Source organism: Hippoglossus hippoglossus, chromosome 18, assembly GCF_009819705.1.
Source record: "Hippoglossus hippoglossus isolate fHipHip1 chromosome 18, fHipHip1.pri, whole genome shotgun sequence".
Taxonomy (NCBI): Eukaryota; Metazoa; Chordata; class Actinopteri; order Pleuronectiformes; family Pleuronectidae; genus Hippoglossus; species Hippoglossus hippoglossus.
This window is the reverse complement of record NC_047168.1, coordinates 5,976,383-5,993,261: the sequence shown is the minus strand read 5'-3', so window position 1 is coordinate 5,993,261 and position 16,879 is coordinate 5,976,383. Positions and strand designations below refer to the sequence as shown.

The following is a 16,879-nucleotide window of genomic DNA, read 5'->3' as shown; positions in this document are numbered from 1 at the left end:
GAGTCCTACTAATGAGCACCGAACCACCTGACTTATCCTTGTGGAGGAACGTGTGGACAGATAAACAATAACAACACTGTGCCTGGTGTGGTGCTGACAAACTCACTAGCTAACGGTAAGCTAATTGTTTTCATCAGCTAGCTTAACACTTAGCACCGTGTGGGTAACACTAGTGTAAAGTTGGTTTATCTCTTCTACTGTTTCATGAAGTAAATTGTTTCCTTCTGGGTTAATAGACGGAGGCCATAGGTGAGGTGTCCAAATAGATGGGCAACTTTTTCCATAAAATAGTAAAGGTTTATGCAGTGTTTCGGGTTTTAATGGTTGTAGTAAAACGTGTATTAAGCATTTAAAAACATTTTTCTAGAGTGTAGCTTACATCATTAACAGGAAGTTACATGAAGTCTAAAGCAAAACCGAGGGGAGAACTACACCACAGGGAAAATAGCTGCAGACAGGTTTTATACTTTATAACCAAATATTTACATTCAACAAAAGATTTCAAGTACAGTTGCAGTTTTACAATTAAACCAACATCTACATCTATTTCCTACGCATGAATTCCATGCAGCATTTCAGCATGCAAATTTAGACACGTTATCAAAATACATATATATATATATATATATATATTTTAAAGACAACTTCTTTACAATATCTGTCCGTATTTCTGAAAGACACGGTAAAAAAAAGCACTGGCTATTTATTTTCCAATCTGTTGAGGATTTCAGATTTTATATGAAGTAACTCAGATACTTTTTTTTCCTTAAGCCTTGAAGGCAGCATGTTGCACAGGCGCAAAGAAGATGAGCAAGGTGTGTGTGTGTGTGTGTGTGTGTGTGTGTGTGTGTGTGTGTGTGTGTGTGTGTGTGTGTGTGTCTGTGTGTGTGTGTGTGTGTCTGTGTGTGTGTGTGTGTGTGTGTCTGTGTGTGTTACACTCAGTTGCCATTTCATTGTAGCCTGATGTGTCACATTTGAATCATTTATTACAGAGTACACTGCTATGTGCAAATTGCTTTCCAGGATATATTTGTGAAAAGTATCAGATTTTTAACTTGTCTTATGCGATTTTGCCAATATTCAGTTCTACTTTCTGTCCTTTGCATTATAGAACTCTGTGACACACCTTTTGACCCACTGTTGTGTGCCTACAATAATACTGATTTGTAATATTTGTGTTTGTAGCCTAACAGAGACATTTAATGTGGGATATAATTGTCTATCTTCTCATATTTCCTCTGGTATCATTGGAAATATTCTAAGTAGGCCACTTTATAAATCTAACTGTGAGCAACCCCTGCTGGAATTTAATTAAATTACAGCAGGTGGTGCAACATCAGAGGGTGAAACACAGAACGAGCCTGAATATGTGTTCACATACTGTTTGTGCACTATTCTAATCATATGTTCCATTAAGGACAACTGAGGCCCATTGAGTAATTCTTGGATGTAATTATTTTATTTAGCCATCATCAACATCATCCATCAGACAACTGTGCGGAAGATATTTCCTTAACATATACAAATAACACAAGTATGTTTTTAATGTAAGGTTTAAAACTTTCTACATAAACATTTCATGATTACAGAAGAAAGGTATCAGGCACATACAACACTAGGCAAGAAAGCCAACAGTGAATTACTGTTCAAATAGCAGTGTTACACTCTACTTCTATATTTGCAGTGTGAGAAACTTCCATAATTGTGCAGTAATTTCTGTGCAATTTCAATATCTGTGACGTTTCAATAATATATAAATAACCAATCCTGTTCACACTGCATATATTCTGTTCAACATTTATTTGTGGTATTTTTTTATATTTCATCAAGTTTGTATTTAATTACTTATTCATACATTTTGTATATACAAATGTTTCTGTTTTCACTCTCCCCTTTAATGCTGCAAACAGGGCAAATCTATTTAAAGGATTATCTTATCTAATAGAATATAGATGAGTGTTCTTACCAACTATTTCCCCCTGTCACCTGTTTGCCCAACTCACAAGGAAATAGGAAATGAAAGGTCTGCTGCCAGTAAGTTACGCTGGAAAAAATTGCCAGAGTCGTTGTCTGTGAAGGTTCGGCGGCCTCTTGAAGCATGAGACCAAGTGGAGGAAGGAAAAGATGGAGGATGGCTCTTCACAGCAAAAGCTTATTGTAATTTTATATAGGCTTTTTTAGGATTTTAGAAATGCTGTGATGGTTGATGATGGTTTTTTTTAACTGTGTTTTACTTTACACACTTCATGTAGGTGTTATTGTCGCAGGGATCATTCTTAAAACCAATATGCATATTTTAGGACGGCAATATATCTCTGTATAGAAAGGGGTTATAGCTGTGTGAATTTCTGTTTATTTTACACTATGTTTGTGATAATTCTTTCCTGCAAGTTTGAAATAAAGGAGTGGTGAAATGGTGAATGTGACTGGCCTTTATCCAGGTACTTCCTTGTTTTCCCTCAATGCATTTCTAAACAACACAAATGCCACAAAGAAATGCTGAGCAATACAAACCTAGTAAAGCTAAAGCTTCTCTCCTCCCACATTGGAGCAGCGTGGTGGTTATACAGCTCCGGAGGGGGGTGAAGTCCCAAAGGGAGTGGTAACAGCAAAGCGAGGAGGACTTCGGCTTTGTCCCAGTGTTTACCACTGCTTCCTCAGAGTTCAACTTTCACCTCGAGCAATAAGGTAAGATCAAGAAAGACAAATGTTAAAAAAAATATTGATGTTTATGATATGCCTTGTGCCAGGCCACAGACAGTCGGGAAAAGCAAGTAGAATATAAGGATTATTTAAAGAGGGAGTCATATTTTAATATGTTTGCATATTTGCGGGGCGTGTTGTGAATCATGGTAGCATGTTACATTTAAGAGATGCAAGATGCATAGATGGAAAGGAGCATGCATGTTAGATTTCAATGGAGGTTTTCAGTCCTTGATTGAAACTGAGAGTGAGAAGCTGACTCATGACTGTGCCACTGGACTTTGGCCACAGGGCAGTTATGAATTGTTTAAAGTTAATGATAAGGAAGTTGCTGGAACAAAATTACATTTAATGCCTGCATTAACAACAGAGAACAAAAGCTCTGAAAGATTCTGTGCCCTGTGGTGTATGTTTTATAAATGTTTTTTTTTTTTTAAAGGGGATTGATAATATTACCAAAACTAATTTCCTCAGTTAATACATATCTGTCTTAATCTCTCAGGCCATGGCTTCCCCCAGCATCCACCTGTCAGACGTGCAGTTTCAGTGTTGCATCTGTCAGGATGTTTTCTCGGAACCAGTCTCCATCCCCTGTGGTCACAGCTTCTGCTTCACCTGCATCACGTCACAGTGGGACGGCAGCGTTGCCGTCAGCTGTCCCAAATGTCAGACGGCCTTCGAGGGCCGTCCAGAGCTTTGTGAGAACTTTTTCGCCAAGGAAATGTCCGAGCAGATTCGAGCAAGAAGGCAGAACGACATCATGTCAACGGTGGGGAAAACCATACATTGTGATGTGTGCGTCGGGAAGCAAACAAAGGCCTTGAAGTCCTGCCTTGTGTGTCTGACCTCATATTGTGAGAGTCACCTGGAGCCTCACCTGAGAGTCGCCACCTTGAAGATTCACAAACTGATTGAACCTGTTGCACTGCTGGAGAACAGGATGTGTAAAAGTCACCGAAGGCTCCTGGAGCTGTACTGCAGGAGTGACCAGAGGTGTGTGTGCGTTCTTTGCACCGAGACCGACCACCGCTGTCATGACACCGTCCCAGTAGAGCGAGAGAGTCAGGAGAAGAAGGTGAGGCCCTGAAGTCCTCATAGTCATTTTGATATTGACCCATCACAGACTTTGGCTGTGTTTCTGACGGTGATTCCAGATTTAATTTTGATTCCTGTTGTTGTGATATTCAGGCTCAGATGAAAAGGAATGAGGTTGATGTTCAGCAGATGATCCAGGACAGGCTGCAGAAGGTGGAGGAGCTCAAACACTGTGTGGAGCTCAGCAAAGTGAGTTGACATCAGAAGACGGAACAGATTCATTCGATGTTTTCATTAGGGCAATTATAGCAGCAGTTAAATTAGCCTAGCCCTTTGTCCTTATTTATTGTCTGCAGGAAAACTCAAACAGGGACATCGAGGATAGTATGGAGCTCTTCTCTGTTCTGTTCCGTTTAATGAAAAGAAACCGGGCTGAGCTGGTGGACGTGATCCAGAAGAAGCAGACGGCAGCAGAGCAGAGGGCAGCCAGGCTCATCACAGAGCTGGAGCTGGAAATCACTCAGCTGGAGAGGAGGAGAAGTGAGATGGAGCAGCTTTCTCACTCTGAGGACCACCTCCGTATTCTGCAGGTCAGGAGTCAACTCACAGCAGTTTGATCAACGTTCGCCTGAAAACATATTGGGAGAGATTAGAAGTTGAATTGGTGAAAGATAATTTGTCATAGTTTTGCTTTCAGTTCTTGTGACAAATATTTAGGCAATTATTTTTACACTCATGTAAAATGTGATACAGGGAGAAATATAGCAGAAAACTGCAGAAACAGTTGGCAGATAGCAGCATGAAGTCAAACTAAAGGGCTGTTTTATTGGATCAATATTTCCTGTCATATTTCCCAGTCTAATCACTGGTTTAAAGCCAGTTCTTTCCTATTTGACTCATAACGTCAGAGGTTTCCGGCTCTGAGTCCTCCACACTCCGCCAAATCCTGCTCGGACATCATTGTCCATTCACACACATGTATGGGGGATCTGAGGAGAGCTGTGGCCAACACTGAGGAGCAGCTTCGTTTGGCTTTGCAAAAGCTTTCCATTCAAGGTCGGCCTTCTCGAAAGATTCATAGTTCCTCTGCACAACAGCACCAAAATACCAGAATAAACAAATGTTTGTCTCATTTTGGCTGATATATATTCTTATTTACTTACAGAGCACAAGAAGATGCAGCAGTATGCAGGTACATTTTGACATAGACAGTAAAGCAAAGTCAGAGAGAGTCTCAAACATATTTTATTTTTCTGTCATTGTTGCATTTCACAACAAAGCCAGTGTAAATAAGAACTCTTAAATGGCAAGTCAGGATATGACCTGCATTCTTAACACAATGAGAAGAACATGTAAACTGTGTATGTCTACAGCTGATGTTCACCTGGACCCTAGGACAGCCAACCCTTGGCTGGTACTATCGCAGGATGGGAGACAGGTCTGGGATGGAGATGTTGAACAGAACCTGGTGGACATACCAGAGCGTTTTGACAAAGCACCATGTGTCCTCGCCTCTCAGGTAAATAAATTGGTTGTTTGGATATATTTCTCCCTGTAGGAACGTTATGTCTTTCTGTTTCACACTGAGAAATGACTTGAAAGCCTCTTGCTATGCAGGGTTTCACCACAGGGAGGCACTACTGGGAGGTGGATGTTGGAGTGAAGACAGCGTGGGACTTGGGTGTAGCTCAGCAGTCAGTCAACAGGAGAGGTGTGGTGACACTCTGCCCGGAGGACGGCTACTGGACTGTTTGTCTGAGGGAGGGCAGCGAATACCGGGCATGTGCAGAACAGGCAGAACTGCTGGTTGTCTCTGAGAGGCCGCGGGTCATAGGCATGTTTTTGGACTACGGGGATGGAACGCTGTCATTTTATGATGCAGAGGCCCAGTCACACATCTATTCCTTTACACACATTCAATTCACAGAGGCCATGTTTCCCTTTTTTAACCCAGAAATGAGTGACAGCGCCGACAACAAATCACCACTTATCATCCGTCCTGTCAGTGGAGTCAGTGGAGGCCAGGATTTCGATGGCATTACGATATAAAAAGTTTTAAATTTTAAAAAGCATAAAACTGTTTTGTGTCATCTCGCACATTTTTGCTTCCATTTCTTAAATCTTTTGTACAGAGATATGATAAGTCATGCTCTTCATTGACATTTGATGTTTCATTAACAGAAAGTACTACTTTCACACTTGGTTCATACATATCCTATTTCTATCTTCTCTCTATCCCTATAACAATAAACTTTAAAGTGTGCTATTGTATATGATCTCCATCTCCTCATTCATCTTCCCTTCGCTTGTGCTCTGTTAAAAAGTTGAGCACACACCATTCAAATAATACCTATTTGTAGTTATTACAGTCCACAAGCTAGAACCTGACTGGTGCTAATCAGATTAGCGCAGAGACGGGATTATCCTCTGGGCAGATGGAGCACTGAGACAGACGTCAAGACTGTGAGTGTTGCAAGAAGGAATTATGCCCACCAGTCTTCACTCACAGGTATGCATGCATGCATGCACACAAACATAAGATCACTGCAAGATATCAGTTAACACTGGTGTGAATTGCTGAACACATTTCCTCCAGGACATGTCTCATTAAAGACAAAGCTAATAGGGGCTGTGAAAGAAGAAGGGATGAAGAGGGATTAAATCTGATATCACCCAAGCACAGGGCGGGGGCACTACACGTAGAAGCAGATTACAATGGACACCAGGCTGGAGCAGGAACACAACACATTTCTTTACTGAAGGTAAACTACATTGGAGGGTCAGCAAACAAGGGTAAGTCAAATGTTTAGTGACTATAGGTTTCAGTGTTGTTGTATATGGAGGGGAAAGCTAAATGTGCAACTGTTCTACCAGTATGATTCCCACTGTTCACACAGCATAACTGTCTATCAGAGAAGCCCAGGGGATTGTATAATGTAAATGTATAGTCAAGATAATACTGTTGGGGATGATACATTTTCCAAAGTGAGCCCATTTCTGCTTTCTTTCTACCAATAAACACAACAAATCAGCTACAGTTGATTCAAAATTCTGCTGCACGAGAGCTGACTAGGACCAAAAGGAGGGAAACACTGGTCCCTACACTGGTTGCCTGTTAATTTTCGTATTGATTTTAACATAATTCTTCTCCATCCACCTGGCAGTCTGCAACTTCTCCTGCATGGAGGCCAGTGAACCAGCAGTTGATATCGATGTGACAAATTTGCTGCGGTGACATTTGGAAGACTGGACCTGTCCGATTGGCTGAGTCCCACTGGAGAGGCGTGATGTCACCTGTCATGGACGAGACGGCCGAGGATCTCCCAGTCAGAGATGTGGGGCTAATCAGGGGGGGGCTCATGCCAACTGTCCCAGGTTTGTGTACAATGGTCTGTGTATGTGTTTAGTTTAGTAACAAATTATTCAATGTTCATCTTCTCTACAATTTTATAATTTGGAGAATTTGTCAATATCATCCAGAAAAATTATTTGGATATTCATCAGCATAGATAATGCAGATGTTCCAGCACAGAGCAACAGAGCTGATGTTCTACTGGTGATATCTCTACCTCCCCATCAAAGCTCGAGTGTATATTTGAAATTTAAAATTGCAATTAGCTTTGGCTTCGGGGAGAAGATTAAGAATACACATGAATGATGAAAGTTGATTGAAGGACAAGGGGGTAATTATTGTAGGTCTTTGAGAATTCTGCACAAGAAGTTCATTAGTTTACATTTGTGTGCCTAAATCCAACTTTTGTAAATGTCACCTTCCTGCCATCCCCCCCCCCCCCCCCCCCCCTAGATACTCTTCGTGATGTGAAACTGTGGAAGAAGCATCATGTTATGAAGACAAAAGGTAAAACCTCCTTACAAAACTCATCACATTTCAACTGATCTTCAATGGAAGGAAAACAAAAGAATTGTTCCTAGTAACATAGGAATCTCTCTCTCTCTCCCCCTCTCTCTCAGATCCTCAACGCCTGTTTCGGTTTCCCAGAGAGCACCTGGAGGACCTGTGTCTGCGGCTGCAGGAGGAGAACAGTGTGCTGAGGCAACACACGCGTACACAGGAACAGAGGCTGCGCAGGTAACACACATTAAAACAGAAACGTTGATACATACCATAACTAGAATAGCACAAATCCAATCAAGTTGTGCCTAATGATACACACTCATAGTTATCGGTTTCCAAAATATGTTGAAAAACCCTATCTCACAGTGTTAAAGAAAGAGAAAAATATTCCTGCATCTGCCCCCTGATCCAGTTCTGCACTTAAATTAAATGATTTTTTCTGTGATCCATCGACCAAGTTTCCTAAAAATCTGTACAGTTGTTTTAGTGTAATCTTTGTTGCAAATGAACACACAAACAGACACATGAAAACATCATTGGTGGAGGTAATGACTATAACACCAGATATCTAGGGCATCTCATTTGTCAAGGATGCTCTTCTATGTCGCTGCACTAGAATGTGATTATAAGAGATAAATGATGAAGACAAGCGCACAAATGAGGCTGATGTAATTCCTCCTCCCGGTCCCAGGATGTCCACCAGGCTAATGCGTCTTCGTCAGGCCCGTCCTGGGTCCACCGGTGTGAAGGAGAGAGACATGGAGGACACCATACAGGAGCTGGAAGCACATGTTGCTATGCTGGAGAGCCAGAAAGGGTTGCTACAGAACAAACTTAGCTTGGCCAAGCAGCACATTATGGACCTGGGGGGACGCACACCATACAAGTTCAGCAAAGGTGAAGAAAAAAATAAGCACACACAAGCCTGACCATTGCCTCCTCCTCTATCTCTGACCTTCCTCTAGTGTCATCATCATCATCTTCTTTATTACAGGTAAAAATATGGAAGTGGAGGGCCCAGTCAGGAGGGCAGCCCAGACAGCCCCGCCCCGCTATGGCCCCATGGTGGATGACAGCAGGGCGGAGGTGGAGAGATTGTAAGTGTCAACAGGAAAACCATTTATTCACAATTCTCAAGATGACACTCTCTGCTGAGGTCTGTGTGAACATCCACCTGTGGATCATTGTAATAGCCACATACATTTCAGAGAGCGCAATTTCCCATATCTCCAAAGTCCTGCCAAAGCCTCTCACTGTTTTACTTCTAATTACACACTTGTCAACTCAAATACAGAAAAAACAATCATCACTCTCCCTCCCGTGCCTCCACTTTGACCTCATCACCACCTCTCCCAATCCAGCAGGTCCAGTGTGACAGAGCAGGTGAGGGTGGCCGAGATGGAGCTGACTGCCCAGTCCCTCAGAGACACACTGAGAGAGAAGGAGAAGGAGATCGAGGGAACCGTGAAAGAGATGAGGAAGCAGCAGGCCGACACACACAGGTGGCTACAGAGGACATGATCCCGCCACTGCTACCACCACTACACCTAATGCTACTGTTGCTGCTGCAGTTTTTCAAGTAGATTTTAAGCTAAAATAACATTAGATAATTATGTATTGGTCCCACAACAGGGGAAATTTGCAATGTTATAGCAGCAAGGACAGCCATAAATTTACATCAGGAAAGTTTTAAGTAACATGCACCAGTGTAAAGAAATATTAAAAAATATAGAAAAATATAATAGGAATAAAAACGAATATATACAGTATAAACTAAATATCTACAGTTTGAGAATATGTATGGTGAAATGTACTACCCATAGTGTCTTGTGTAACAACGTTGTAAATGAAATGTTACTTAATTGTCGTTATGTCTTGTTTCCCTGTCAGAATAACTATCAGAGAGAACGTGGATCTGATTCGTCTCCAAAATCAGCTCTCAAACAAGAGCACAGCTCTGCGAGTTACGCAGGAGAAGTTCAACGACCTGCAAGAAGTAAGATGGCCGTCCCATCAGCCATTTATTCAGCACATTAGTCGTTTATTCTTCTGTTATCAATTCAGTTGTTTTTTTTCTTTTCAGCACTTAATTTATTTCACCTCAAAAGATAAACGGTTTTCTGTCTTTCTTTCCAGGCATATGAGAATCAGCTAGATGAGGTAAAAACCTTGCCACGTACAAAAGATCAATGAATATTTTAGAACATGAGCAAGGACTCAGTCAATTAATTACTGGTTATATTTATATTGAGTGTGTAATGTTTCCACCCCAGAGTCACAGGTCGCTGAGGGAAAGCCAGGGAGCTCTGCTGGAGAAAGTGGAGGAGCTGACAGAACAGCTGAAGCAGGAGAAACAAAGAGCGCTGGCACTGCAGGGACAGTTTAACACAGCTACCCTGTCTCTACAGAACCTGGACAAGGTACTGCATCTGTATCTGTATCTGCATGTATCAATAATAACAAGAGGGAACAAAAAGGAGCTGAAGATCCTGTAACATCTTCAAAAGATTTTAACTCCTTTTTCTTTCAGCTACAGGAGAGGATAACAGACCTGGAAGGAGAGAGGGACATGATAAAAGAAAACTATGACACTCTCCTAGAGAGGTAAGAGTCTCTAAGATATAATGCACCACATTAATCAGAAGGCTATTAGGATGAAACCTTTGTTATTGGAAATTGAGATGAATAAACAGACTATGAGACTATGAGACTTCTGAAATGGTTTGGTTTGCTCTGACTGTAATGAATACTTGTCTGCACATTAGTACGTCAATATCAACTCTGTACCAGTGATTTAAAGGGCAATATTTACAATAGAGCATACAACATGTATCCTCTCTTCCCTAGTACTTTGTCTGCCCAAAGCAACCACGATGGCCACGTGGAAGAGCGTAGCGTAGTGGACCACAAGAGTGAGGACGTGGGGCCAAACGTGTGCAGGCTGGATATCCAGAGGCTGGAGGAGGCACTGAGAGCAGAGAGGGAGGAGAGAGGCAGACTGGAGCTGGAGAAAGAGAAACTGAGACAAGAGAAGAAGATGTTAGAAGAGCACAGAGAGCGGGACAGAGGTAGGAGTCTCAGTGTGTTGCTGCAGCTTGATGAAACAAATCAATTTGGAGATAATCAATGATAATTCACCATTGAGGATCAATTTTGACAGCATCTGAAACATCTGTCGTTTGCTACAAAAGCAAATGAATTCCCTTGAAAAAGCATCTATCCTGTGTTGTTTCCTTTTAGAGTTTCCAGTGATGACAGGAGACAAACGTGAGCATCTAGAGCGGGAGCTTCTCCAGTACAGAGAGCAGGTCTCCGCTCTGCAGGACAGACTGGACTCTGTAACTAAGGTCAGAGATGATGAACTGAATAACAACACTCCTCAAGCTGTTATACAACATCTGCTTCTTGTCTGTTTTCTGTGTGTTATCTTGACACAGCTCATCCTCTCTTCTAGGTGTTTGACATGAGTGTCGAGGAGCTCAGTGACACTCTTTTGCAGATCAAGGTTTGTCCTCTCTTGTACCTCGCTGCTCGAAAAGACTGAACCAACTACTTTCAAATCTTGTGTCGTGGTCTCCCTCCAATTACAGGCATTCAGGATGCAGCAGGAGAGCAGGGAGAGTCTGCGTTTCCTCTGGGCTGATGGGAAGGTAGAGGATTTGCCCCGTGAAATGGTAAATATCCAGGCAACACATGCTGAGGCTGTGCTGGAGCTACAGAAAACCAGAAACCTGCTACTGCTGGAGCATCAAATCAGTAACGACCTGAAGGTACATCCACATACACACCAAAGTTAACATGAAGATGGTGCAAATGCGAACAAGTATAAAGTGACATCAGCACTGACAGTTTTGGGATCTTTTGTTTCTGATTTTTCTCTTCTCTATTTCAACCCCAAGGAAGAGTTAAACACAGTTGGCCAGAGGATGGAGAGAGAAAGGGAGGAGAGCAGGAGTAGGATGGCAGAGAAAGTCAAGCTTTTATCCAAACGAGCCCTTCAGATCAACACTTTGCAAGGTATGGAAAACAGATCATCCCATATCATAAACTAAAGGAGCATTCACAGAGCACATACCTCTGCCAAGGCCCAACAGTTCCCTAATGAAACCACATTTAAATTCACCAGATGTGTAGAAATGAGATTATAGTAGTTCCCATTAGGAAAAAAATGTAACCCTTCAGATTCTCGAGTCTTTATTTTGTCTTTGTCCTCTAAAGCCCAGTTGAAAGAGCTAGCATACAGCCCCAGGAACTATAAACGGACCATACCAATGCAGTACACCTGGCCAGCTGGAGACCAGGAGGTGGTACAGCCCATTGAAGACGACATGTGTTTTTCTCAGCTGAGAGCAGGGGAGTCACTGCTAGAGATCCACCTTAAGGTGAAAACTCAGACCTTTTATCTGAACTAGATTGTTTTTATCTTGACTAATTCCACTCAGGTTTCCCAGGATGCTGATGTCTGCTGTTTTTGCACCTCCAGGCTGCCACTTACACACCAGCAGGGCAGCGGATTATGAGCAGGCTCAGTGCAGGAACGGGCATCAGCGAGGACATCGTGACCTTCTGCACCTACGGCCTCTTGGACTTTGAGGTGCACTCCACTCCCCTCGTGTCAGGCAGTCAGCCCAACTACGGCTTCACGTCCCGGTACGCTCTGACAGCCCGCGATCTGGGCAGGCTGGGAGGTCAGGGGTCAAGGGTCAGAGTGGAGCTCCACCAGGCGTTAGGAGGGGTCAAGTTTGTGACTCATGGAAGTGGGCACATGTCGCTCATGGGCACCATGGAGAGGAGAGGGCAGCGTGTCAGTGGACGTTTCAATATCACAGGTAAGGAATTTTAGAAGATGTTCTATACCTTAATATCCCACTTATTACCTGTGTTTGATCAGCTCTATCTTTTTCAAATACAGGCATCAACTCATGTCAAAACCGTTTCTTTTCTGTCTCTCTCTAAGGCTCTGAAGCTGAAATTGTGGGTGTGGTGGATTTCTGGGTGCGTCTGTTCCCTCCTGCAGAGCCCATTTGCATTGAGGTAGAGCAACCAGGTGAAAGGAGAACAGCGACACAGAGGAGTCCTGTGCATTACTCTTATGGCTGGCAAGAGACATGTTCCGAGGTAAGACAGCGAGGGGCACTCGGAGAGAAAATACACCCCATCTTGCAAAGCGGAAATCCTGGATCTGACCTTAACCAAGTTTAAATAAAACAGTGACTTTGTGAGTCTCTGTTGGTCTGGTAACCTCATGGGGACTACAAGACTCTACAAAGTCACTGCTCTGCCACATTTTCAGCATGTATGGGACTGTGTTTCTGACATGATTTGTTAATTGTGGCAGGAGATACATGACTACGGCGGAGGGATCCCCAATGAGTTGGTGGTGATGTTGGAGCGCTGTGTGGGCCTCAATGCTCGTTGGCCAGGACTACTTCCTGACGCCTACGTGACTTACAGGTTCTACGACCTGCCGCCTCACGTCTCTCAAACGGTCCAGTGCGCTGCTGACCCGGTGTTCAATGACAAAACCAGCTACCCACTGGCAGTAACAGCTGATGTGTTGCACTACTTGAGGTATGGTGAATATGTATTTGAATTGAAGTTGTTGTTAATTGCAAAGTCTTTCTCCAAATCCATGAATGTGATGCAACATATTAGAACACATCGATTATTTTGATACTGTAGAACCCGTTTGGTAATGTACTAAAAAGATTCTTCACCTCTGCCCAGGTCAAGTAGTCTTTGGGTGTACTTGTTTGATGATGGTGATGACCAAATGCCACCAACTTATCTGGCCAAGACCCCCATCCCACTGCGAGCCCTGGCTACAGGCAGGGAGATCAGAGGTGAGGGAGAGAAAAGAAGAATATATACTTACCTGTAAATGATTGCTGTATTCATCTCTATGTTTCTCTCTGCCCTGCCAGGTGACTATGTTCTGAGGGATCCAGCTGGGGGACCTCGGGGCATGGTCAGGATCATGATAAAATGGAAGTACCCCTTCCTGCCAACGGCAGATGACTCACTGGTTAAACAGGGAAGACAGAACAGGGCGACAGAAAGCACTGGGACGGAGGAGAGGAGGAGAGAAGAGGAGGAGTCACAGAAGCCCATAGCCAAGCCCAGAGTGAAGGTCATTCTTAATTTTGCTTTGTCAAATAATTTAGGAATCGCAATGCTCCCAGGAACTAGACATGTATCTTATGTTCATACGTTTAATTAATATATGAATCGATAAAAAGGAATGAAAACCTGAATCCCAATCCCAATCCGCAAGATGGCAGCGTTCATATCTGGGATGTTTTGGCATCATGGAATGAAGAGGAGACATGTCCATTTTTATCTATTAAGTCTATGGTAAATGTTTAAATATACTCCATTTCACCAGCTTGAGTATTGTTTTGTTTTTTACTTTTGATCCAGACTCAGCTACTCGCTGCAAGAGAAACCAAAGCAGTGCAAAGGGAGACCAAAACCTGGGTGAGATTCAAACACCTACAAAGGTCCAACTGCTGAGTGTTATTGTGATCATTTCGTTTACTTGTATATTCATCTGTTTGCAGCCTATGCCTCCAGCTGTCAAACTGAAAAGCTCAAAGAACACACGACCTGAGCCAAACACCTCTGTGAAACCTCTGGACACCCGTCAGTCCAGAGACAGGAAGAGATCCACCAAGAGGTCAACTGCCCATCTTACGCCTGAGTCAAAACCCTCTCATTTGCCATCTCGGACGTAAGTTGTTGATTGTTCTTTTAAAAATCCATGGCATATTTTTGATATTGTAAGGCTTGATTTTTTTGTCACATTCTTATGTAGAAGGGCAAATAAGTTAATAAGATCCCCATACAGCCAGCAGCTAAAAACAATGCAACCTATATCAACCAATCAATATCATATGAACAAATGTGATATACCATCTGTAATTGTTCTTAAATGTTTTCTGGATGAATTAAGATTAAATAATAAGAATATGTTGAAAAATGTCTTTTCAGCTCCTCAGAGGGAAGGTCTCCCAGGCAATCACCTGCCACTCTGTCGAGGGAAAGCTCCGCCAGCGCTGTCAGGACTCAGGTAGGAACTCACTGTCTCTTAAAAACAAATATCAGTTAACTTGTGTGTGAAAAGAGAATCAAGAGTGTGTGGGTTCATTTCTTTTTCTCAGGACCTCCTCTCTGTGGATCAGGTGTCAGAGGATGAAGAGGAGAGAAGGAGTGAGAGTGGTAACTATTCACATACACACACCTGCCTTGAGTTTGCCTCAGTAATTTGAAACCTCAGTCTGACGTTGGTTAAATGAGAAGAAAAAACATCACATAGCAAACAATTTTACCTCGAAACTTTTACAAAATATAAAGATTCATCATACAAATGACCTATTTCAAATATATGAAGCTTTAACTTGTATCCCAGACAATGGAATTTAAAATGAAATAAATCTTGTGGGTTTTTTTACGACACAGCTGCTGCAGGAGAGAGTGATGTCCCTAAGTCTTCAGAGTCAAGCTCCTCCCTAAGCGACATGATCATCATTCCTCCTAAACGGAAAATAAGAAAGGTACATTTAACTCAGTGAGTGAGAGAAAATGAATTAACAAAGGAAGAATCTTAAGCTTTCTTATTATTGTTGTTTGTCCATCTTCAGATCTGTTGTAAGTTTGATCTTCCATTTCAACAAACTGGTCAAAATGTATAATATACATAGAGACACAAATATAAATGTGAATGTGTCAGTCAGATGTTATTGATTCGTCTGCTTCCGACGAATTTATGAGCTGGATTTCTGTGCTTTTCAGAGAGAAAAGTTGAGAGTCGAGATCCTGTCCTTGACGTTTGAACCGTCCTCACATGTGGCCCTGGACAAGTCGGTGCAGCGTGTGTACGTGGAATATCGGCTGCTGGGCGTCCCCATAGAGACGACAGAAACGCCCATGTCCCTCCGCAAACCCACAAAGGGAGAGGAGGTTCACTACAACTTCACACGAGGTGAGAGCTGGTGAGCTTTTCGTGTTTCTGTGCAGTTTTTCTTTTCACCGCTCCTTTACAAAGCTCTGTCATGGTCTCTCTCAGTGATCTACGTGGACGGATCACGGTCGGCTCCACTCAGACAGTATCTCTACACCATGCTGGAGGGCACTGACCCCAACCAGGGCAGGTAACACCATCTGTTTGTTGTGTATCACTCATTACGTCTTCTCCTTTTACGTGTACATCCAAATCACAGTATTTAACAATGTATGTCCGCCTGACTCGCGGCAGGTTGAAGTTCACAGTCGTCAGTGAGCCGATGGATGATGATGATGAGGAGGAGTGTGTGGACGTGGGACACGCGTCTCTCGACCTACAAGAACTGCTGCTCACAGGAAATGATGTCCTCGAACAAGAGATTGACAGTAGGTATTGGTAGTGTGTGATAGGTTTCATACCCTGGCCCCTCAGTACCTCTCTGACCTCCTCCACCCTTATACTCCATCCTGGAACCTAGCCTGTGACCCAGTGATATGGCCAGGGCATTCAGTGTGGCAGCCCCCCCCCCCCCCCTCTGAAGCTCTCCAAACAATTTTGATTATTTTATCATATATTTTTATTCTCATTTCCTAACTCCAGGTTTTGTTGCATGCTCTTTCATATTCCTGTATTGATAATGTGTAAAAACATGGAGCTCTGTGTTTCTGTTTCCTCCAGTCTTGAGTCTAGATGAGGACAAGGAGGTGATAGGAAATCTGAAAGTGTCTCTTGAAGCAGCAAAAGCTCTGACCGGGATATACCAGGAGTTTCACAAGGAAGATGAGACCAAGAAAGAAGACGAAACAGATGAAGAAGAAGAAGAAGAAGAAGAAGAAGAAGAAGAAGAAGAAGAAGAAGAAGAGGAGAAGAAAGAAGAGGAACAAGAGGAAGGGAAGAAAAAAGATCAGATACAAGTGCTGGATTATGATGAGGACAGTGATTTCTAATGACAGTAAAAAAGTTGTTTTCTCTATGAAACTGTTTTGAGCGTGCGGAAGAGCTGACCTTTCCTTGTTTGTAGCAACAGTAATGAAATAAAGAATCATTCTTGAAAGTCATTTGAGGCTGTCCTTTTTCTTTTTCGGGGATTTTAACATTTAATGACCAGTTATTTCCATCTCCCAAATCATTTTGTACATCCTTATCATATATATATCTTGTTGAAAATATCTAAATACATAATTGTATTAGAGGCGATCTTATGATTACGCGGTCACCTTGACCTTTGACCTCCAAATTCACATCAGGTCATCCTGTAGTCCAAGTGAATGTTTGCGCCAGAT

General features: G+C 42.7%; 2 protein-coding genes across 4 annotated transcripts; both read left to right on the top strand.

The window, feature by feature from the left end:
- The first annotated feature begins 44 nt into the window (after window positions 1–44).
- On the top strand, window positions 45–5,999 carry btr33 (bloodthirsty-related gene family, member 33). 3 transcript variants are annotated; one of them, XM_034568710.1, is made up of 10 exons: window positions 45–115; window positions 2,404–2,441; window positions 2,552–2,688; window positions 3,198–3,778; window positions 3,892–3,987; window positions 4,095–4,328; window positions 4,647–4,794; window positions 4,904–4,930; window positions 5,112–5,257; window positions 5,356–5,999. In XM_034568710.1, exons 4-10 carry the CDS (start codon window positions 3,209–3,211, stop codon window positions 5,785–5,787), a joined length of 1,653 nt encoding a protein of 550 aa, XP_034424601.1. In that variant the 5' UTR covers window positions 45–115; window positions 2,404–2,441; window positions 2,552–2,688; window positions 3,198–3,208; the 3' UTR covers window positions 5,788–5,999. The 3 variants fall into 3 exon arrangements, with proteins under 3 accessions (XP_034424601.1, XP_034424603.1, XP_034424602.1); XM_034568712.1 differs by lacking the exon at window positions 2,404–2,441 and having other exon boundaries at window positions 61–115; window positions 2,555–2,688; XM_034568711.1 differs by lacking the exons at window positions 45–115; window positions 2,404–2,441 and having other exon boundaries at window positions 2,499–2,688.
- A 999-nt stretch (window positions 6,000–6,998) lies between these two features.
- rpgrip1 (RPGR interacting protein 1) lies at window positions 6,999–16,630 on the top strand. The gene is made up of 30 exons (XM_034568643.1): window positions 6,999–7,113; window positions 7,544–7,597; window positions 7,711–7,828; window positions 8,286–8,491; window positions 8,589–8,691; window positions 8,956–9,096; window positions 9,485–9,590; window positions 9,731–9,754; window positions 9,868–10,014; window positions 10,125–10,198; window positions 10,442–10,662; window positions 10,835–10,941; window positions 11,049–11,099; window positions 11,185–11,364; window positions 11,494–11,611; window positions 11,813–11,976; window positions 12,078–12,423; window positions 12,552–12,712; window positions 12,933–13,165; window positions 13,322–13,437; window positions 13,519–13,724; window positions 14,015–14,071; window positions 14,155–14,324; window positions 14,585–14,663; window positions 14,755–14,812; window positions 15,053–15,147; window positions 15,386–15,575; window positions 15,660–15,744; window positions 15,849–15,982; window positions 16,275–16,630. Exons 1-30 carry the CDS (start codon window positions 7,026–7,028, stop codon window positions 16,541–16,543), a joined length of 4,101 nt encoding a protein of 1,366 aa, XP_034424534.1. The 5' UTR covers window positions 6,999–7,025; the 3' UTR covers window positions 16,544–16,630.
- Window positions 16,631–16,879: the final 249 nt, after the last annotated feature.